This window comes from Neoarius graeffei, chromosome 12 (genome assembly GCF_027579695.1).
Source record: "Neoarius graeffei isolate fNeoGra1 chromosome 12, fNeoGra1.pri, whole genome shotgun sequence".
Taxonomy (NCBI): domain Eukaryota; kingdom Metazoa; phylum Chordata; class Actinopteri; order Siluriformes; family Ariidae; genus Neoarius; species Neoarius graeffei.
In genome coordinates this window covers 15,678,371-15,701,503 of record NC_083580.1, presented here as the reverse complement: position 1 = coordinate 15,701,503, position 23,133 = coordinate 15,678,371, and the positions used below count along the sequence as shown (strand labels likewise).

At 39.0% G+C, this 23,133-nt stretch overlaps 1 protein-coding gene across 3 annotated transcripts in view; it reads left to right on the top strand.

Moving 5' to 3' along the window:
* LOC132895233 (cingulin-like protein 1) overlaps positions 1-22,892 on the top strand; it is a 33,654-nt gene extending 10,762 nt beyond the window's left edge. For 2 of the 3 annotated variants that reach the window (XM_060935582.1, XM_060935583.1), the window contains exons 3-20: positions 5,064-5,178; positions 5,936-6,151; positions 9,812-10,162; positions 10,766-11,011; positions 12,164-12,259; positions 12,628-12,759; positions 13,308-13,406; positions 13,833-14,039; positions 14,367-14,471; positions 14,693-14,845; positions 16,081-16,248; positions 16,655-16,828; positions 19,143-19,232; positions 19,788-19,871; positions 20,237-20,355; positions 20,452-20,560; positions 20,824-20,987; positions 21,719-22,892. In XM_060935582.1, the coding sequence (XP_060791565.1) occupies positions 5,064-5,178; positions 5,936-6,151; positions 9,812-10,162; positions 10,766-11,011; positions 12,164-12,259; positions 12,628-12,759; positions 13,308-13,406; positions 13,833-14,039; positions 14,367-14,471; positions 14,693-14,845; positions 16,081-16,248; positions 16,655-16,828; positions 19,143-19,232; positions 19,788-19,871; positions 20,237-20,355; positions 20,452-20,560; positions 20,824-20,987; positions 21,719-21,833 (2,743 nt within the window). In that variant the 3' untranslated portion in view covers positions 21,834-22,892. The remainder of the gene's footprint in view (positions 1-5,063; positions 5,179-5,935; positions 6,152-9,811; positions 10,163-10,765; positions 11,012-12,163; positions 12,260-12,627; positions 12,760-13,307; positions 13,407-13,832; positions 14,040-14,366; positions 14,472-14,692; positions 14,846-16,080; positions 16,249-16,654; positions 16,829-19,142; positions 19,233-19,787; positions 19,872-20,236; positions 20,356-20,451; positions 20,561-20,823; positions 20,988-21,718) is intronic. The other variant, XM_060935584.1, reaches the window with a different exon arrangement.
* The last annotated feature ends 241 nt before the right edge of the window (positions 22,893-23,133 follow it).

The following is a 23,133-nucleotide window of genomic DNA, read 5'->3' as shown; positions in this document are numbered from 1 at the left end:
TTTACAGTACATCATGTTAACTGAAGAAGTTTGACATTTCAAAGATGACATATGTCATAACACTGAAGCGATAGTACAAAATGATTCAATTATTGGATCAGCGAAACTACTAGAATATTTTTGAAATGGATTTGCTCTGGAGATTGCACATAACAGAGGAAATTCTGGTTTCCTGGTCACCGTATTATATTATGATCATATCGCTCGCCATAGTCACTGGATGTGCCATATGTAATTTATATTCTTTAATATTATTCATTTTATAAATGCAGTACAGCCGGTTGTAAATAGTAAGAGGCCTTCTTTTAAAAATGTTCCGAACCCTGAAAGACCCTATGGTCATGAGCTTTGGGTAATGACCGAAAGAACAAGATCGTGGATACAAGCGGCCGAAATGAGTTTCCTTCGCAGGGTAGCTGGGCGCTCCCTTAGAGATAGGGTGAGAAGCACAGTCACTCGGGAGGAGCTCGGAGTAGAGCCGCTGCTCCTCCACATCGAGAGGAACCAGCTGAGGTGGCTCGGGCATCTTTTTCGGATGCCTCCTGGACGCCTCCCTGGGGAGGTGTTCCAGGCATGTCCCCCCGGGAGGAGGCCCCGGGGAAGACCCAGGAACTATGTCTCTCGGCTGGCCTGGGAACGCCTCGGTGTTCTTCCCGAAGAGCTGACCGAGGTGTCTGGGGAGAGGGAAGTTTGGGCTTCCATGCTTAGACTGCTGCCTCCGCAACCCGGTCCCGGATAAAGCAGCAGCAGAAGACGACGAGACGAGACCCTGAAAGATACAGTCCCCTCCAAAAGTATTGGACCAGCAAAGCTGTTGGCTTTTTATTTTGGGTTTGCACTTAAATGAATGAGAAGATGGATCAGAATTTTGGCTTTCATTTCCTGATATCTAGATCTGTTAAACTATCTTAAAACATGGCACTTGTCATTTTGGTAACGTCCAGATCCTCCACTCAAGTAATCAGAAATATTGCAACACATGACTGACATGTTTCCTGTTGCTCAGGTGTGCATGGTTGGATTGTTTGTTTAAAAAGTTAATAGCTCTGAATGTGTACTCTTGGTTGGAGTCCCAGGTTAATCTTGTGACTGCTGCATTTGTTAAAGTATGAGCCTGAAATGATCAGAGAGCTGTCTATAGCTGACTTGCATGGGCACACGGGTTGGAACATGTTGCCCCAGCGCAATTGCCCGTCTAAACACGATTTGTTCTGGAACAATTTGGCATCGGTGGGCACAACTCTCTCTATCTTGAAGTGGTGTAGCTTGTTCTGGCACGTCTTGTTCCGAGTGCAACTTGTGCCCGCTCGCCATCTAAACACAATTGGTGGCAAGTATAGGAGGGCTTACACATGTCCGGTAGCATTCATCCGGGTCATTCATCATCCAGACAAGACCACTTTGCGGCAAATTCAATGGTCCGTTCTTCTCCAGTGCTTTTCCTTGTCAAACTTCTTTGCCTTTAAGCAATGGAGTCAAGCGATTCCTAAGCCAATTGCCGTGATAACTGGACTAAAGTAGTTCTTACCCTCATCCAGTTGGGGAGATGCAGATCATTGTTTGCTTTTTCAATTTAAAGTTCATCTGAAAGGACAGACTCTGAGTCGATTTATTCCGTGAACAGAGTGAATCTGTTTTCTGAAAGTGAAAGTTGGATTTACTGCCAAATAACTGAGCGTTTAAACAGAAATGAGCAGTGAGAGGACAATGAAGCAAGTTAAAAATAAGCTTCTGATCACTGATTTACACGTGCGTGTTTTTTTTTTTTTTTTTTTTTGTACGTGTTTTTTTGTGTGGCAAACCAGAGGTGAGACAAGTAGAGTGAGCGTATAAACACGAAGGAAAGTAGGTGCAACTTGTTCCTGCTGCCCATGTAAAAAGCACATATAAGAGGAAAGTAAGCCATTTTGAAGCTGAGAAAAGAGTAAATTGATCAGCGCCATTGAGCATAGCCAATACAACAATTTGGAATGTCCTGAAAAAGAAAGTACACCAGTGGTTTCTAACAGGAACAGCAGTTGATGACAAACATTTGTGAGAGCTGTGAAGAAAAACCTAACAACCCTGACAAGTCCGTGACTTCACTAACTACCTCTACAGGGCAAGGGTGAACGTTTCACAATCCACTGTTCGAAGAAGACTTCGAGAACAGAAATATAGAGACCATACCACAAGATGCAAACCTCATCTCATCAGCTGTAAGAATCCAATTGGAATTTGCAAAGAAATCCAGAGATGAGCCACAAAAATTCTGGAACCAAGAATAACCTCCATCAAAGTGATGGAAAGGCCAAAGTGTGGAGAAAGAAAGGATCTAAGCATACAGGCTCATTGGTCAAGCATAGTGGAAGTAGTGTCATGGCTTGGGCTTACATGGCTGCTTCTGGAACAGACTCACTAATCGTTATTGATTATGTAACTACCAATGGTAGCAGTAGAATGAATTCAAAAGTCTACAGAAACCTTGTCTGCCAATTTTATAGAGAAATGCATCCAGTGTAATTGGGAGGAGTTTAATCGTGTAGCAAGACGGTGAAAGAACATTGCCAACGTAACATTGGAGGGGGGAGTGAATGTTTTGTTTTTAGTTTGGCCAAGTCAACCACCAGACCTGAACCTAACTGAGCATGCATTTCACGTCCTGAAGAGCAGACTGCAGACAACAAACAACTGCAGTACAAGCCTGGAAAATCATCACAGGAGCAGAATGCAAAAGTTTGATGAAGTCATTGGGTTGCCAACTTGATGCATTTATCGCAAGCAAGGAATATGCAATCAAGTGTAAGGTTAGTTTACGTTAACATTCTGATCCTATACTTTTTGCTCACCTAAAGATTGGGTGGTCTGCCGTCAAAGGTGGCGTGTTCGAAGTTGTTTCACACATCTAGATGTAAACATCAGGGAAATAAATTCTGATCTCTTGTCATGTTCATCTTTTGATTTCAAACCAAAATGCCTTCAGTGTAGAGTAAAAACAGAAGAATTGACCTTGCTGTTCCAGTACCTTCATGTGTATAGAGTGCGCTAACTGGAAGATGGAGCTGTTTTTCAACTTGGGACTTTTCCAGATTCCTACCAGATGAGAGGGCACGTTCAAGCACATCTTGGTAATCCACTGATAAACGAAAGGGTGTGCCACATTTTACCTGTTAAATCCAGGGTTGTTTTAAACACTGTAGCCTTGCCAAGTACTAGCTCATACAACACCGCAGGCTTCAGTTTGGTGTTGTAATGTGGAAAATGATTTGGGGATTTCAAAGGATGCCATTTGAGACCTGTATTAGTCTGTAGTTTATGACCAAATGGATGCAGGTTAAGACTTGACAACACTTTTTTGTGACTTGAATAATGCAGTGATTATTTTTACCTGATGGCAGGTGACCTTGATTTCTTTTGAAATCCGTCTCGGTATGGGTTTTGTTTTGTTTTTGTTTTTTTTTTTTCTTGTAACTGGAAGAGTTCACCTTTAAATGCATGTATTGTGCCTTTTTGTTAAATTGCAAATCCTTCAGAGGAAAGAAAATGAGTTCGTGAAAGTAAATATTTAATCCAGGTTTTGTAAAATGATTGTATTACTTAAACAGGAGGTATAGACAGCTGGCAAAGGAAATGTAAATGTCTCAGTATTTTAAAAATGCTGTTTCAGGTCAAAGATGAGGTCGTGTGTGTGTGTGTGTGTGTCCTCCGTGTCGTGCTTTGGTTTTTGGCTTTGGCGGTTTTATGTTATTGTCTGTCTTGCCCTTGACTTTGCCCTGCTTCTAGACAAAAACGTACTCTTGTGCTTTAGAAAAAAAGACACAACTTTCTGAAGTCTTGCTGATATCATTCCCTGTGTGTCCTTTAGTGGACACACTATCCTTGCAAAATCAGCAAAATCCACATATTTTGCTTCATTAGCATGAAACTTTCGTGTGTGTTGGGGGGGCCTTGGGACATGGGTTTGCTGGGGCGAGGGGATTGGTACAGAAATGTAAATGGCACAAAGTTTACGCCATTCATCAAAAACAGAATACAATTTTTTGACTCTGTTTAACTCGCATATGCAGAATTAAATAATTTGTATAACAATTTTGTCTGTCTTTTTTTCTTTCTCACTGATCTCCTCTCTCAGAAAATTGTTGAACCTCTTCTTGAATGCAGAGGGGTATTTAGCTTCTGATGTCTGTTGGCGTCTCCCAGGTTTTTTTGGGGTTGTTTTTTTTCCCCTCTTTCATGTTAATTTAATTTTCTTTCACGGTTTCCCCCTTTTTTAAATAAAAAGACCGTTTTAATGACTGAACGTACAGGTAAAATACCTAAAATAAGAAATGCATAAACTGAAAGTTTCAGTAATTTGTCGAGAGGGCTCTGCATGCTGTTGCACAATTGTCATGCGCCTGTACAATGACAACATTCCTCCATGGAGAGAGAAACTATGGCAATATGGGTGAGTGTGAGAAAGCAAGTGTGGTAATTATGCTTAGGAAATATGAGAGAGAGAGAGAGAGTCATACATGTGTTGAAATACAGCTGTGTAAGCTCACCAGAAATACCTGTTAAACTCTGTATAAAGGGCAGCATGGGAAAGTGGAGGTTTTATTTATTTATTTATTTATTAATTACAATGGTGAACATTTATCATTCAACTTTCTACTTTTTCTATACTGCTCAAATTTGTTGTGTGGGAGTGAATGTTTTCATGCTTTGCTTCATTCTTCTATATTCCTGTCTTGAGAGAGAGAGCGAGCTCTTACTGCAGAGATACTTATGTATTTTAATATCCAGCCCTGCTCGTGTTTTATGAGTGTGTATCTCCCTCTAGTGGAGGCACTATGTGAACTATAATCATGAGCTGTGAACATTTCCTCACCAGAATCTGATTTAATGACTTCTTAAAGTGACCATGACCTCCTCTCACTGAGCTGAACCTTACAAAAATTTCTATTATATTTATAAGAATTACAGTCTTCTCATACAGCAACAGTGCAAAGAGTTATGTGAAAGAACGTCTGGGAAGGAAAATAGAGTTTAATCTGTGAACACTAATCTTCTATCTAATTTTCACGTGTGTGTGTGTGTATTAGATTGACGTCGGTGCGACTGCAGAAAAAGGTCCTGAATTGTGAGAGAGCAGGTTCAGAGAGTCTACAGACTGACGCTGAATATTTGCAGAGGAACGTAACGTCAGGGATCAGCACTGTGAGTAAAATACACTACAGTACTTATCAGATTAAAGCCCAGCTCCTTTCCTTCTCCTGCTCTTTATATTCTGCTGCTTTCTCGCAAACACACTTGATCTGTTAGTGTGCACAAAAGCGAAAGGAACAAACACCCTCACCCATTCTGACACTCTCCACAGGTACCAAGGACTGTTTTTAGTGCATTTATACAACACTAATATATATGTGTATAAATTTTTTGGTCCTATTATAAAGCAAATAAAATGACAAGGAACATTTATCATAGTTTTGTTCTAAATGTTTCAGATTCCTTTTTATTTATTTATCCACTCTTTTGGGTCACTGATCATCTGGCTGTTTTTATTTTTTAGACTACCGGGGATTCATGTAACGGTCAGCCAGATTAAAGCCTGTGTAGTATATATGGTACATGCCATAACTTCTGCAGTGGTTTTTATTTTATTTATTTAAGCCACAGTCACCATTAGCCACAGTCACATCTCAAGTGACTCCAAACATTTGGTATAAACCAAATCTTAAATAGAACATTATAAAAGTACTCACAAAGGGTTTACAATTATAATTTTTTATTTTTTTATTGAAAATTACCTGCTTATGTGTAATATCACTTTATGATGCGTACTTGTTCAAAAAAAATTAAGTGTGACCTGCATTTAAAAACAGTTCTTGATATTGCACCCGGATTTGACAATCATGCTGTATAAATTTTACATAGTTAATTAATATTCTCCTGTTCTTTCTTTCTGTCTTAACAGTGCTTTTCTGGGAGCAAGCGTGACCTCCAGAAGTGTTTTGTGGGTGAAGCGGTCCACGCAGAGCAGCTTCAGTTTCGTGAGCAGGCTCTCGTCGCCCTGCTGAGCATGCTCGGGGAAAACATCCAGCGATACAGAGAGGAAAGCACTAAACTTGACCACCTGACCGAAAAACTGAGTAACGGGATGCCAGGAAAGCGTGATCCAGACACTAAAATGGTAATTAACATTTCATATGTGCCAAAAATGATTGTTTTGTAACAAAATCATTATAATCTCACCACCACACAGCCAAGGGGAATCCAAGTTGAAGAAACATCTAGTGAACTCCTGGTACTGTATTTGGATGAAAAATAAAGGTTTCCAAGTAGTTTGGCATTGAGGTGGTATCTAGGTGTAGATTTGGAGGTGTCATGCCCTCAAAGTGCTGCCATCTTCTGCAGATCTCTAACCGTGATTCTTGGTGGAAATTTTCCCCGTGGTGTTGAGTAACTAAGGGATTTATACCCGAGTGAAACAGGAAGTCATGGATGCCATCATACGAGTTCCTAGACACTCAGGTGGACGCCCAAAAGTAAAATATAAATCGGAATGATTGTTAGTTTATTCCTAGGAATTTCTGAGTGCCAATTGTTGTGGTGTGTGTTTTGTTAATTGTTAATTTTTATAAGGGTTTTTAAAAACCTTAGAATAAATGTACGTACTTCTGTTGAAGTATTTCATTTTTCACAGGTGGTTTAACTGTTGAAGGTACGATAACTCGGAATATCCATCTTTTCATCAGCATTTCTTCAATACTTTCAAATACGTCAGACCGTCTTCCTTGAAAGTGCCAAGGGACGTTTTTGAAACGTTTGAAAATGAAATCCGTTTTGAGGAAGCTATTGCTAGTGAGACAGAAAATGGACATGGGTGCTAAGTGTGGACAGCCAGAGACGCGTTTCATTCACCACCCTACATAATTAATTGCCTTTGTGCATGAACTCGCCTAACAAAACTCATGTTCGATAGCGTACGCTTTTTGCACAGTGGAAATAACACGCTGCTGTAAATCACATTTATTTTATTATAGGGAAGATTATCTGAGGAGTCTGCTTTTGTTTAAAAAAAAAAAACACTAATACAAGTGGATTTGGAATTTAACTGCAGATTTCTGTACCTTTTTTTGTTTTGGGTAGGACAAGGGTGAATGGATGGCAAATTCCACACTACATGCAACACGCTATGTGAAATTGGTGCACAGAATCGCAGTAATTTAGGTCAGGACACATCGAATTCAGCACCATATGTCGCTATGTAGGCCCCTAAGGAACACACAACACACACACACACACACACACACTCGCACAGCGTTTCAGCTGATTGCCCCATCCTCGATGTGAGTGTGTTGCGCATGTGTGTGGTTGCCGTGGGAATGAGACAGATGTACTGTAATGCCCTTTTTCCCCTCATTGGGACTCTTCAGCTCAACAAGCTGAAGGCCTTTAGCCAGCAGAGCAGCCCAGGGAGAGGTGCATTTTGGGTAATCGCGCGCACACAGCCTCTAAATCAGTGACCTCGTCTCATTCAGATATGAAAGTCAGGTTTGGTGCAAGGATTAGCCCACTAACAGAAGCACAGAGAAGCTACCACTCAGGATATTCTTTTTTTTTTTTTTTTTTTTTAAATTGTATAAAACTTTAAGTATTTTTATTATTTGAAGCCTAGGGATAAAGGATAACATGCTTGTCATTATTGTGAGATCGTATTTTAGAAGAAAATTAATCACATTAAAGTGTAGATTAAACCATTATCCCTGTACACTAAACGATTAGCACTGAAGCTGGCCCTCGGGGAACAGTCTAGAGCCTGTTCCACAGATTCACTGAGCTTTCCCTTGGGGAAGGAAGCTGTGCGAGTGTCTGGATTACGCTGAACTCTTCATCCGTGGAACACACTGGACACTAGCCAATTTGGAGATCCTGGATTAGCAAATTTATCTTTTGTGTATTTATGAATATTAAGAGCTTTTTAGTGATTGGATGTCTTCACCCATTTTTGACACATTTATGGTCACCAGATGTCACTTTTTTTATGGCTTTAGAGGGTCAAAAAAATTTGATATGTAACTGAGGTTTTTTTTTTTTTTTTTTGTTACATGACGTACCATCTGTGTGTAAAGTTGTTTTGAAGGAGGGAGGGAGAGAGAGATTTTGAGTGAGATGCATGTGCCATTATATAATTAGACCTTTTTGTTTTTCTATCTGTCTAATCCCTTAACATGGAATACTGTACTATGTGATAATGCAATTACATTTGGCAGAACAGCACATTAAGTTCATCCTTCCATATGATTCATCTGGCAGCTTTTCCAAGCCAAAGGCGTACAGTGAATATAGTGGCGAAGGCATACGGTGAATAAACATATCCGGTCTGGATGGAGTAGAGTTCAACAGTGCTTAACTAATTTTCTGATACGTGTGTGTGTAGGCTGTCAGTTTACCTTAACATCCATTTCTCTGTGGTACCGGTGTGTTTCTTCAAACTTCTGACATCTCACAGCTCCCTTTCTAATTTGATATTTCTGTGCCAATCCACTTTTTTGTGTGTGTTGTTTTTTTTTGTGTGTGTGTGTGTGTCATGTTGACATGTTAACTTGTCTTAAAGCATGACGTTGTTGCACATTTGGTGTTTTGACACCAAACTTGGCAACAGCTTGCATAGTGCAGACTTGGTTACTGTGAGGATGTCGGATCAGTATAACATATCAGTTCATAACCACAGCTTAGTTATTGCTGTCAGTTCAATTCCTTTTTTTTTTGGGGGGGTGCAGTGCTTTTAACAAAAGACATTGGCACAAAGTAGCTTTAAAAAAAATCTGGATGTAGATTTAGATACCTAATGAGCAAGCGAGATGCAACAGTGTCGAGGAAAACTTCCTGAGACGGCATGAAGAAACCAGACTGAAAAGGAAACCCATCACCTTCTGGGTGACTTTGGATCGTGCGATTATAAGTCATTACTAAGTGTGCTTGAAATAATGTGCATTATATTGTGAACAAAAGTCCTGATGATTTTCACAGCTGTTCTTGGGTACAAGTCAACAATATGTCTCCAGGTGAGATTATTCACTGACACAAGACTTAGACTTGGACAAACCTTTATTTATCCCCGAAGGGCAATTAGAAGGGCAAAGAGCGGTACATTAAAAGAGCAAGAAAATAAAATCACAAAGAATAAAATCACAAAAATGGGTGGGCAAAAAAAAAGGCAGCAGATAAAATATGGCAAATAAATAAAATGACAATATGATTAGAGTGACATTGTAGTTAATGTGACAAGGTGATATTGTAATAGCATTGTAGTTAAAGTGACAAGGGTGGGAATTGAAAACAGACTTTTTTTTTTTCTTTTTACGGTTTAAAGAATGGGTGCAAAAATGAAGAGAAAAGTAGGACTGACACCATTGCAAATCAATATCTCAGCTGTCACACAGGTGGAAACTTTTAAATAAAATGTTCCATGTAAAGCCTCAGGTGCAGACAAATGTCACCTGAGCTTTCTTTTTCTTTTATTCCTCATGCTTGGTGCATCTGTTTGTGGCCCTTCATTGGCATCAGGAGTCGATCTGACAACTGTGACATTTTATACCACGTGCAGACAGGCAGAGAAATTCCTAACAAAGCCACTCGTGTTAATTTTATTTTTTAAGTTAGTTTCCAGGCATCCTGCTTCAGGGATTTGTTTGTGCTTTTCATGAAAGTTCAGTAAGCCAAGTGATGCAATAATTTACATATTTTTCATAAAACTATATCTTAATTTACTATATTTGTTTTAATGAAAACATTGAGGCAATCAGTCTTGAATCCATCTTGAAATGTAGATTGGTGTGTTTCTCAGGAAACAGACATGTGTAGCTTGACAAACACTGCCATACTATCAAATGGACATGTCGCCATAACGACCAATAACCTGGAGGACAAGAAGAAGAACTCGAGAGCTAACATGAAGGCATCGTTGACGAAAGTGACTAGTCTCTCACGATCAGGAAGTGTGAAAAACCTCATCCACAAGTTCTCTGTTTCTGAAAGCAGTGATCAGATTACGCCTAATGTTTCTCCATCGCAACAACAAAATGATGGAACTGGAAATGCAAAAGAAAGCGAGATTCCTGCTGTAACAGTAACGCCGCCATCTGGAAAGTCAAAGAATGTTTCTAATGGTCCTAATGTACACTCGGACTCTGGCCAGGTAAGTGTGTGTGCAGTTTGCAGTACTCGACCGGACAATTTGTGTTCACGCCGCATGCAAGACCTGCATTATTTCACGCTATGGGTCACATGCATGACCTGTACACTCGTCGTCAACGTCACCTGCGTGTGAATGCATTTGCACCGCTTATCACCTCACCACTAACCTTCTTGTGCCAGGAGTGTTTGTTTTCAATCAAATGTTCGTTATTTATCGCACAGATTGTATTGACAAGCCTGTATGTTTTTCACTGCATGGGTACGTACATGTCTTTTATGTCTCCTTCGGGACTTGTGTTTTGTTTTAATTCCGATGGAGCTTGATTACTTCATGGGCTCTTGAGCTAATTTGCTTGTTTTAATCTCACTATATGCTACAACTTGTCTAAAAACTTGTCACCAGTGCTTCCCACATGGCTTTATTTGCACATGAGTGTATGCTTCTGGAATTGGTTTGCTTTCTCAGTGCCTGCACAAGCTTGTATATTTTTTTGTTTTTTTCCCAGTGTGTGCACGCACGCACAAGCTCTCGAACACACTAGTGCATATAAATCCTAATAAACTAACACACCTCCAATGATGCATCTCTCTGTTGGAATTTCAGTTGGAACAAGAGAATGAACCAATCAGCCCTGGATCTGAGGAGGAGCCACTGACCCCTAAAGCGTTGCCAAGCCCAAAGTACCAGATGTTTCTCGGGTCTGGTCCAATCAGAAACGATGGTAGCGGACCAGGTGGACCCACCGATACCAGCCCCAGGGCCAATGGAACTCTTTCCAAATCTAATTTGTCTCCATGGAAATCAATGGAGTCACTGGCTGTGAGAGACTTGGACAGCAGCCCCTACAAGGTGAGAGAAGCTGTGTTGAGTAAAACCTTTAAGTGTGATTCTTATATTAGGCTACATCCACACGACAACGGCAATGAGATTTTATTAAAAAAAATATCACGTCCACATGGGCAACGGATCAGTAAAATATCAGGTACATATGGCAACGCAACGCTTGCTGAAAACGATGCAATACACATGCCACACCTCTACGTGCGCTGTAAGACGGTCCCATCGGAGACACCAGAACAATAGAAGAAGTAGGATGCATGCACACAAACCCCTTCTTCTACCCGGCGTGAAGCACTCACAGGAACAAGCACACAACAACAAGAAGAAGATGGCTGCGACTACGCGAGGAAATCGTGCCTTCTGTGTGTACAAATTAGTTTTATTAGTGTGCATAGTTTTATATAACTTAATTTTCTTATTGTGTGTGAACATTTTGAAAAGCATTTTTATATAATTTAACTTTTTATATTGTGTGAGAACACCTTGAAAAGCAGTCTTATCCAATAAAAAAAAAGAAATTCAAGAAATGGTTCAGTTACTTGTTTATTTAAAAGAAAAGCTGTATACAAAAGTGAATGCAATGCAGTGGTTCATACAAAACAGCGAGAGTGCTGCTTGTTCTAGTCATGTGGTTGTGACGTCATCATAAACAAATCCGTTCTACTCATCCAGACGACTTCGCAACGGCGCCGTTGCCAGATTTTTCCACTCTGGAACCCGTTCTCAAAAAATATCGGTGTGGGGCACCCAAAACGCCGGTGCCGTGTGGACGCCAGGCCGAAATGATAAGCAATTTTATCAGATTCACCTGAATCCGTTGCCGTGTGGACAGGGCCTTAGTTAGCATGCAGGGTGCTTCTGAAAATGTGAGTCATCTTTTTCTGTTGTAAAAATGTAAAATAAAATGCCCGTCTTTTAAATCTTTATTTAACAAAATGAGCTGGTTGAGGATGCATCATGCACTCTGTGAAACCTGTTGTTGTTCACTTTATATTAATGTCATTTATTCCTATTTCTACTTTGTCACTGTTAACTTGCTATTTTGTAAGTATTCATTGCAAAACAACCACCCACAAATGCAGTGGGCTGTGATGAGGCCGGTTCTTTTTTGCTTCCCGCCACAGTGGTAGAAAGTGGTTTGTTTTTTGTCCCCTCTCACAGACTGGCAGTGCTGAGGCGCCTCCCAGAGTATTTAACAGCCCCTACTCAACCATCTCACTGGACTACAGCCCTGTAAATCGAATGTCTGAATACAAGGTGTGCTTATGTTTTTAGTTGTCATTGTTGTAATTAATATATGTTCATATTTACTTCCACCACAGGCACATTTGTAAATGCACACAGTGCTGTAATTTGTTGTTTGCATTCTAAATACAATTTATTTTCAACACACATTCAACAATGGATTATTTGGAAAACATTTACCTAATATGAAATCAAATTCCTGTTCACCCATCCTATATTATAGGGAAGAATGATGGTTAAAAAGAACCCTTGTGTTTGACAAGCGTGTGTTTAAATTTTGAGATTAATATATAGTCCCATGGTGATAATTCATAAATTATTAAACATGGATAATAACAGTGAGTGCATAATGCAAAAGTAAATGGAGATTTGTGTGTTAGATGCCAGAGAGGAGGTCTCCAACAACATCCGAGATGAATTTATTCACTTTAAACCGAAGCTCAAGTCCTGTGAACACTAACGCTCCCCGTGCACGATACACTGCCTACGACAGCCTCAACCGGAGACAAGTGGTAAGAGCCTTTGCTTTGTTATTACATGATCAATATCCTCTGTAACAAACAGTACAGAAATAATAGCACCTACATTAAAACATTTCACTGGGAATATGTGAATGAAATTAAATATTTCAGTAAAATACAACCAGTGTAGAAATTCTTTAAGATTTGTACCCGAATTAGCGCATCATGGCATTGTTGAAAAACTATTCCGAAAAACTTGTCACTTAAAATTTAAACGTGACCTCTAAAAGAAATATATAATTTTTTTGATTGTTGCATTGAAGTAAAATTTTTAGTTACAATTGAAAGGTTTTTTTTAATTAAAATATTATTGATGTGCTATTCAGTCCTGTTTACATGATCCTTTTATTCATTCTTAAATTTACTCCATTTTTAAATTTTATTTTTACGATCACTTTCTGTAGCACTTCAATAGCAAAATCCAATGTTGGTGGAATTGAATTTGAATTCCATTAAATATTTATACTTTTTCCTCTTTGAGCAGTGTTTTGTGATTTACCCAAATTCACAACTAGTTGGTAATGTTTGATGTTTCTCAGCAACAAGGCCCTCCATCACAATTCTTGCTGAGGAACAGTCTGCCTGGCAAGCGGGATTACATTGAAGAGCTGACCAGACAGCTGGAGGACTGTCAGAGAGTAAGTCAAGGGACAAGATTTACACTTTACAAAAAGGGCATTTTTCAGAAAAGAAACCTGACTCAGGCCATCATAACTGATGTCTCTCAACAACAATAACACCACAACTAATTGTGTAAAGTAATAACATTTTAATTGTAATAATTAAGTGGTAACTGTTTAAGCGTACTCTCTGTTGTCTTGCAGGATAACTGTGCTGGGGTGGGTTTCCCAAGAGCATCTTGACTAGGAGAGAGAGCATTCATTGTACTGCTGTCTCTACCATTTAATGATCTTTGTGCTGCGATGCTTTTGGGAAACTCAGGCCTGATCAGTTGCAGTCGCTAATGTTTCATCAAGAGAAAAAAGAAACCTTTATGTGCTCTCAGACTGCAGAACCGGATGCTCGGATTTTATTTCAAGCTGTTATTTTTCTCTTCCTTCCAGAGAAACCAGTTTCTGGAGGCGGAGAGCATTGAGCTGGAGAAGGAGAGGACCCAGATTCGTTTTGAGATGCGAAACTTGCTGGTAAATAACGAGGATCTGCTGCGTATGAACACACAGCTCCAGACAGAACTGAAGAAGATGAGAGATAGGCTTGTTGAACTTGAAAGCGACAACAATGTGATGGTGGAGCGTTTCAAGCAGGTCGATGTAAGGAAATGCACCTTTTTCTCACTTTGAGCTATCCTCATGAATTATATCTGAACGTCCTGTTCATCACCATATGCTGTGTATTCATGAGAATTTTTTTTAATTGAAATTTTATTCAGATGATAATCTATGCACCTAACACACAGGTGTCGATTTTCCCAAATGTTGATTTTATTTATTTTTTTAATAAGTAGAAGAAAAGTAAACCAGCTGGTATTGTACTCAGCTGAACACATGGGTGCACACACGCATGCATAGTCAAGGAACTGTACAGTACTTGTGTACCCAGATACACGGTCACATGGCTCACGTGTGTGTGTTTTGTAGGTGGAACTGAAAGAGGCACGAGAGGTCATGGTGGAAGCAAACACTCAGGAATATGCCTTTAATTTCCTGCAACAGTCACTCAAAAACAGGATACAAGATGCAGAGGTGTGTGCGTGTGTCTTATAATATCTAACCAGTTGATTTTGATTCAGCATTTTGACATGCTTTACTAGTTTTCTGTACAGGTGTGTTTTTTTTTTTTTTTTTTTGTGTGTTTTTTTTTTTTTTAATATATTTTTATTGAACTTGTTGCACTGTTTCCACTGGGGTTTGTTTGGGAGTACATTTTAACTATTGATTGTGTGGACTGTTTTGTGTGTGTACAGGAGGCTCTGGAGAAGCAGACCCAGCATGCACAGGAGCTGTCTGAGAAACTGTGGCTGGCTGAGAGGAATCTGGAGGAGATGGAGATTGAAAGAGAAACCAAGGGAAAGAAAGCAGTGGAGCTCAACAGCACTGTAGATAGACTGGAGTCTGAGGTGCATGCGTGCGCGCGCACACACACACACACACACACACACACACACACACACACACGTATATAAGAAAGGGATGCATGAGTTGGGGTGCTGTAGTTTAGATATAATAAACTGAATAAGTGTAAAGAAACCACAAGTGACGACTATTCAAATTAGTTGCTGTTGCAGTTGGAAACCCCTGACAGTTGGGAGCGCTACAGCACCCTAAGCGCTCCCATAAGCAGGGCTTTGAACCAGAATTTTTTTCCTATTGGTTCGTTCCGAACAGAAACGGAATTTTAACGTTTCCGGTTTTGGGTTCCACCATTAAATAGACGTTCCCGAACCGGTTAGAACAAAAAAATTTCGTTCCCGGAACGGTTAATTACGTTCCCTGTCAGCTGTTTAACAAATGGCTATAAAATGATGTCTCTGTCTCATCCAGCTTAAGCCAAATGTAGGCTAATTCTATTACAACCTTCATTAAATAAGACAAGAAATAATTCAAAACAATTATTATTTCAAATGTTGGCGATTTGGATTCTCAGTATGTCTTCCCATCTACACAAACAGAAAAAGTGCCAAAAATGAAAAAGAATTCGTTTAGTGTGTTACCAAAGGCTAGTCAGGCCCTATGCATTGATAGGCTAACAGAGGTTAACGTCATTTAATGTTCGCGAGCCTCTCATTAACGTGGACAAATATATTGATATTGTGTTTGAAATTGACGTTTTTGAATAACGATAGACTGCAATATTTACTGTACCTCTTATTTAAGATGTGGAGACGTGATAGTAGTCCACCCTCCCGCTCTCTCCATTCAGTCAGTGAACGTCACACAGGAAGTGAACCCCAGCGGGTCATAGAAACTTGCGCAGGAGAAGAATGACTTTTTTATTTGTAGGCTACGGAAACTTTGAGGAACGAAATAAAAACCGGTATTAACCGGTTACCATTATTTTTAATAAGCGTTTCTGTTCCAGAACATAAAAAATAATAAAGTTTCTGGTTTCATTTCTGTTCCATGTGAAATAGAAAAAGTTCCCGGTTTTCGTTCCTTGAACCGGTTCAAAGCCCTGCCCATAACTGCACAAACTCACAAATATGTATGTTACGCATGCACATATACCCAAATGTATTGCACAGTATATGATGTGTGTGATAGAGAGGAAAAACAGGAAGATTTCAGGTATAGATATTAATGCAATTAGCTTCAACCTGTACACAGTTGCCAATTTTTCCTGTGTGTGTGTTAGCTGGCAGAGGTTCTACAGCAGGCATCTCAGTCAAGTGCCGAGTTGAGTCTACAGCAGAAACTCCGAGTAGACACACAGCTGAGAGTGGAGGAGCTGGAGGAGTGTGTACTGGAGAAAGAGCAGGAGATTATGCGCTTGCAGCAGATCATCAGCCGCCTACAGGGAGAGGTGGATATATACACGCACTGCCTGAAGAGAGAGATTTTTTTATTTTCACACTACATTTGTACTTTGTAGCAAGTAGCACTGAGGAAAGTTCAGCATAAACTGAAATTCTACAACTGACATAAAAGGTCAATCAGTGATAATCACCATAACTTACAACTTTTTTTATTAAAAAAAAGTAACATACTCGCATAATGTGAGAATTGTGGTATTGATGGTTTTTCCAACTAAAACCGCACATGGAATTTCTAGGAAGCTCTAACTGGACAGTGTGTAAAGCCACATTTTAAAAATAAATTACAACTGGGGGGAAAAGCAGCAGTAGGTTTGTTAATTAAACAAAATGGAGCATAGCGAATATACAGTACCTCACTTGAAGGAAATAAAATGTCTGAATTTGTGTGTGCAGGTCTCAGATAAGCTGATGGATAAGGAGCAGTCTCTAGAGGATGAGATCCAACTGAGGGAGAGAATTCAGCTTCAGTGTAAACAGGCTGAGAGAGCAGTGGAGGATTTACAGATGGAGCTGAACACACTCACACAGACCAGAGACGATCTGAGCAAACAGCTCAAAGTAACGCAGGTAAAACACGCACACTTTCATGAGATTCTTAAGACAGGTGTAATAATTATCATCCTTTATGTATATACAGGTGACAGGTTGTGATTTGTCTGTACTAAAGAAAGTTGAATTGATAAAATATGAGTGATCTAGAAATACAAGTCCTCTGTTGCCGAGGAGATTCTGCCTTACAGATCCAGGAGTGACTATCTCTGACACAGCTGTTCAGAGATGTTTCTCGGTTTATTGAAGGACAAACATGAGCGCATTATCCATATTCGGGTCATTCTCCTCAGAACGTGCAGTTTGTGTCCCAGCTGTTTGTTTGTTTTTTTTATTAAATGAAGAGATTTCCTAATAAATGTGTGTGTGTGAAAATAAAGACAATTATGAAATTCTCCCTTGATAAGTGTTAGTTCTCGGACCCAGATTGAAAATTTTTTTAAATCCCCTCATCAGAGTAGTCTCACCAGCCTATTTTGGCTGTCCCCAGTCTTGGCTCCTGTCAAAAATCTTAGGATTTTTAAATTGAAAAGCGCATAAAGTTAATCCAAACACTATCATTTATCTAATGTACTTCATTTCAGATAATATGTAGTCAGTTAAGTGTTAATTAGAACGAATTTCTTACTTTGGGGGGGTAAATTTTGCCCTGTCCCTCAATTCCAGTGTCATTCCTGTTACCAGCTCACTAAACTCCTATGGTTAGGTTGGTTCTATAACATGCCAATAGGAGGTCCACATTCATAGTTGACCTTGAAAGTTCAATGGAGGGAGCATTTGAAGGATAAAGCTTGAGAAAGGTAAGTTTTCTGGGTTTTTTTTGATGGTTATATCAATTAGCAGTCATTACTGTTATGCCCAGAACTTCAGAGACAATAGAAAATGTGGTGGTAAATAAATAAAGTACATTATGGAAGTGCCCGCTCGAGGAAGCAAGTGACCAAGGATGCATGCATGTCTTGTAGTGCAGTGTAGCAGGGGATATGGGCAAATTGTCATTCCTGTTACCCTGCTCTGGGTAACAGGAATGACACTAGGGTAACAGGAATGACATAAATGGGTGTTTATCGATTGTATCATCTGTAAGGCCATACTTTTTATGAGTTAATGTTTCTTGGACTTGCTACCAGACATGCTAGAGAGGTAAAGGCCAAAAATTAAATAAAATACAATTTTTTTTTTTTTTTTTTTTTTTTTTAAAGCCAAGTTGGGCCTAGGTCTGCCTGTCATGATCCATGTGGTCTGGCTAGTAATAAAAATGTTATTTTAGATTTGTAAGTATTATCCCAAATTATGACTTGTCTGTCATTCACTGAGAAGCATTGCTAAATAATGTAATTATGTCATTCCTGTTACCAAGTTGTCATCCCTGTTACCGCTTGGTTTTAACCCTCTCACCGAGTCTGTCGTAACTGTCAACTATCATCACCTGAACAGAATCAGCCATCAGGCTAAGGCCTTTTATCCTGTAATGTTTTTTCAGATTGTCCATAGTCCAACCATACAGGGCTAATACTTCACTTTCATTTTTGTGCAAAACTGGTATTGGGGCGTAGTTAACTCAGCAATTTGCAGTATAGTGTTAAAATCACTTGAGTTAGTCTTTAAATCTGTTGAAGGGGACCAAAAACAAATGTATTTATGATATGTTTTAGAATATTGGTGTGCTTTTTGCTATGTTGTATCCTGCTCATGTCCAGTAACAGGAATGACCCAAAGTTACCTACGGTCACTTTTGAAACATCTGTGGGAAGACATGCGTACATAAATTACTGAGCACTGCTAATGACATGTTTAGATGTTCACATGTCCTGTGAATAATGAGACATATACACTAGGGCAAAATATTTCTACTAACTGAACTGAAGCTTCAGTAAAAGAGATTGCACGTTCTGAGGAGAATGACCCATTCAAGAGTGCGGTGTAGCGATATGATTTGGAAAATGTAATTTCAGGAAGCGGAGTTGGTGGAGTGTGATTAGCGTAGCTTCAACAGGTGATGGAAAATTACTGATCAGGAAAAACTTATGAAAAACAGAGTAGATGCGAGAGCAAAGATAAGTTTTTCAAGGATTTGACTGAAACTAGCCAAAACAAGTTGCAAGCCTGCCAAACAAATATCTCCTATCAGCAGGGTTTCAGAAAGTTACTGAAGTGCTTGAACTTTTCCCAGTTGATCGAGTTAATGATTTGAATAAAGGAACGATATTAATATGCAATGAAATTAGTTTAACCTATGACTAATTTAATAGAAAAACACCTCATCAGCAGGCATATAGACAAACATTAAAATCCTGCAGCAGTGGAAACCATGTGTTTGTGCGTTTTTCAGGAAAAAGTGATTGATCTGGAAACTGACGTGGAAGAGCTGCAGGAGAACGAGCAAAGACTCATCACCAAACACAAGAGAGCAATGGAACAGGTTAATACACGCATAATTAGCTTTTCTATACTAAAGCTGTGTGGTGTTTTGTTTTAAGCAAGGCCCTCACGGTTTTAAAATATAAAAGGAGTGTGTGGGGGGGGATGTAGCTTTTCTTTTAATATACTGACTTTTTTTTTTTTTTTTTTTTAAATTGAAGGAGCTGGAAGTATATAAAGATTTGTGCATGTAGTAAGATTTTGGAGATGGTTGTTGCTGCAGAACTAAAATCCAGGGGGTGGAGCTTGATCTGCTTCAACTCCTCCCATAACCCCTAATCCACACAATGCTGTACAACACAAATCAACACATTAAACAAACTTATCCAGGCTGAGGAATTTGATAAGATGCGATTTCACCTCATGGTCTTTTTGTTCTGCAGCAAAGGGTGCTTGAGATTTTGAGCAACACCTTAATTTTTAGCTCCATTGCAAGACCAAAGAAGAAACTTTTGGACCCAAAACTGTTGTGGAGAGATTGTGTTTTTTTTTTTTTTTAACCAGAGAAATAAATATTTAATTTAATTATAGAATATGGTGGGTTTTTGTGTTGCAGTTTGAAATGATGCAGGTGAAACTGATACACGAGAAGGACCTTAATGATAAACTGGAGTGTGAGAAAGTGATCCTGGAGAGACAGGTATAGAAATATACACCATTTCCGTTTAAATAAGGACATGTAGATGCACCACATTTTATAAAAAAATATATTTTTGAAGAGGTGAGAAACCTGGATGTAAATATTGTACTGATGAACTACAAGTCACTTATTACTTCAGTAATCAGTTATTGAACCCTCACACGGATGCTGCCATGTTCCACGCCCTCATCACATGACCTCTTTGTCGGTCTGAACCTGTAATCAGAAACCATGATATGGAGTTGTATAGTTATAAGATGTCTAATTTATTAGATTCTGAGGCATCAAATGTATAAATAACTTGTTTTAGGTATCTGAAAATTTTTTTTTTTGTGAGATTGTGTTAATTATTACTCCATTCTCAGGTTCGAGAGCTACGTGGTGAAATCGAGGAGCTGCAGAATAACCGAGTTCAGGAACATGTGATCACTAAAGCAGAGACCAGAGCTAAAGAACTGGAGAATATGCTGAGAATGGAGGAGAGGTAACACATGCGCACATGCACGCATTCTTGCATGGTTATACATTAGCCACACATGCACATCTAAGCTCTGTTGCACACACCCATGTTTCTCTGCAGAAGTAAAGTGGTGCTGAACAACACCATCAGTAAGCTGGAGAGGAAAATTAATGAACTGACTGAGCAGGTGGAGGAGGAGCACAAGATCGGCAATGAGCAGAAAGATCTGGTACACTTTTTTTTTTTTTTTTTTATGCACGCTTAATTTATTCATTCTCACCACTAGGTGGTGCATGTGGGGTTTATGATATGAATTGCAAGCTGAGATTGAATTAGTCAAGATAACTGTCCTCACACTTATCCAATGATTTTAAAAAAATTAATAAAGCGAGGTCTTTACTTCAAAGTTCTGATTATTTTAAACACGAGTAACATGCATCATATTCTGATTTTGAAGTATTTTTACATAGCTGACGTTTTTATTGTGTGCAGATGACGCAGAGAATGAGATCTCTGAAGAGGCAGCTGAATGAGGTAGAAGAGGAGGCGAGTCGTCGTGAGGCTCAGTTCAGATACACACAGCGAGAGTTAGCAGAGGAGAGAGAGTCCAGTGCTCGATTACAGAAACAGCTGCTTGACCTGCAGCTACAGATGAAGTGAGTTGTTCTGTACAAACACACACTTTTTAATGTAATATAATACATGCAACAGAGACATTTAATAAATATATTAAAGGCATTTAGCAGATGCTCTTATCCAGAGTGATGTACAGCATACCCAGAGCAGCCTGGGGAGTAGCAGTTGGGGGTTAGGTGCCTTGCTCAAGCCATTCCTGCTGGTCCAGGGAATCGAACTGGTGACCTTTTGGTCCCAAAGCTGCTGCTTCTTTAACCATTAGGCCATTGGAAATGGTTTACTGTTAGAATGACACCAAGTTGTGCCTGTAACTACACGGTTTAAATAAATAAGCATTTTCTCCAAAAAGCCCCCACACACACACACACGTATGCGTGTACATATATATTTTTACATGGTTACTGATGCAGATAATTAATACTGTGTGTACACGTAGCCCTGAGGACCAGCCAAATGTTCCAACAAAGGTCAAAACTGTCATGGTCCTATTATTGTGGAGACATTTGGTTCCCACCACGATGTATAAACACCCACCCCTGTTCACAGCTGTGTTTCTATCTTATGAAATATGCTTTTAATAGAAATGTGTACAAACCTTAACCTTGGTGCTAAACATTTCTGTATTAAGCGTATGGCTTTTTTTTTTTTAAATTAATAAAACCTTTAGAAGTGAAAAATATTTCTTCTTTTAATATATTCAACGCCTTTCCAAAACCCAAACACCTTTAATTAACCTATACTTTGTCTGTAGGCGAAAGGAGTCAGTACTGAAGAGGCAAACTCTGGATATCTTGAAGCTTGACTTCTCTGAAGATGAGGAGGAGGAAGAAAAGAAGCCTGCAGAGCCCACTTCAGCCGTGAACTGAGAGAGAACACTAACTGGAGAATCTCGAGATAGTGAATGTATGACAAATATAAATACAAGTTGCAAAAACATTTACAGCAAACAAAACACCAACAAAACAAATGTTTTAATACTTAAGTGTCACTAACTTTAATACCTGGGATCTAACCAAGCTTTATACCTGGAAAAGGAAACTTCTGTTTGTTGGTGGGCTTTTATTTTATTTTTTTAAAATCGACTTTACATGGACAGTGTTAAGTCCAGACGATAAGCTTGACTCTGTCTGTCTGCTAAATGTTTTTTTGCAGGGGTTTAGAGGGGAATGTTCTCGCTGCCACACAGTGATCTTCATAGAGCAACGTGCAGGCCATGCACGGTTTTTATATTTTAACTGTATAGAGGAAAGTCTTAATATTTAATTTAACTTTGTTCGTTCTTTTTTCCTGTCCTAAAAGTGTACATGCACTAAGAATAATGTAAATATTTTTGCAAACATTAACTTGGAATTCATTGTGTAAGGATGCTAATTCTCCTGGTTAAAAAAGAGCAATTAGTTAAACTATTTTATAAAAGAAGTTTGAGGAACTAAACACCTTTTTTTTTTGTGCCGTAATTTAATACTAAACGTTTAAATTGGAAACATTATCCAAGTTTCGATTTTTAAATCGCTGTTCGCTTTTTCCACAATACATCATCTAAGCCAAGTTATAAGAAGCTTGGCATCATGCTGGTTTGTCCCAAACAGCTTGATTTAATCATCAGCATTAGCATTTCCAAGAGTCATAAACCATTTTCTTTACTTGGATTAGTTTAACCAAAATGCTAATGTTAGTAAAAATGAATTGAAATTGTAATGTTATTAAAATGGACCTGGGCTTCAATTCAGTTTTATCTAAATCCTTTCTTTAGAATGAACTTGTAAGCTCAAATATGCACGGGAATATGGTCTTTTCTTTGTGCGTGTGTTTTCATGCTAACAAAAATGAAAATGCCAAGACCAGCATGGATTCCTTGTTGGTCTGAGCTGGTGTATGTCCAAAATGTGCATAATTAAAGGATGTCATCCACTCTTCACTCTAAACTGTCCCTTTAAAACATGTTAACATGCATGGAAATGTTCTTGTGCATACATATAAATTTGTGGATTTACACAACAGTTGTTTGTCATCTTAGATATAGATGCATAACCTAGTTGTGACTAAAGAAAGACTCAACCAAGTAAGCTGTACTGAATTTATGTCTCCAAGGAGACACATATTTCAAATATATTAAACACAAGAGTGACGTATAGCGGGCAATGCTGTGCTCTAATCTCAGACTAA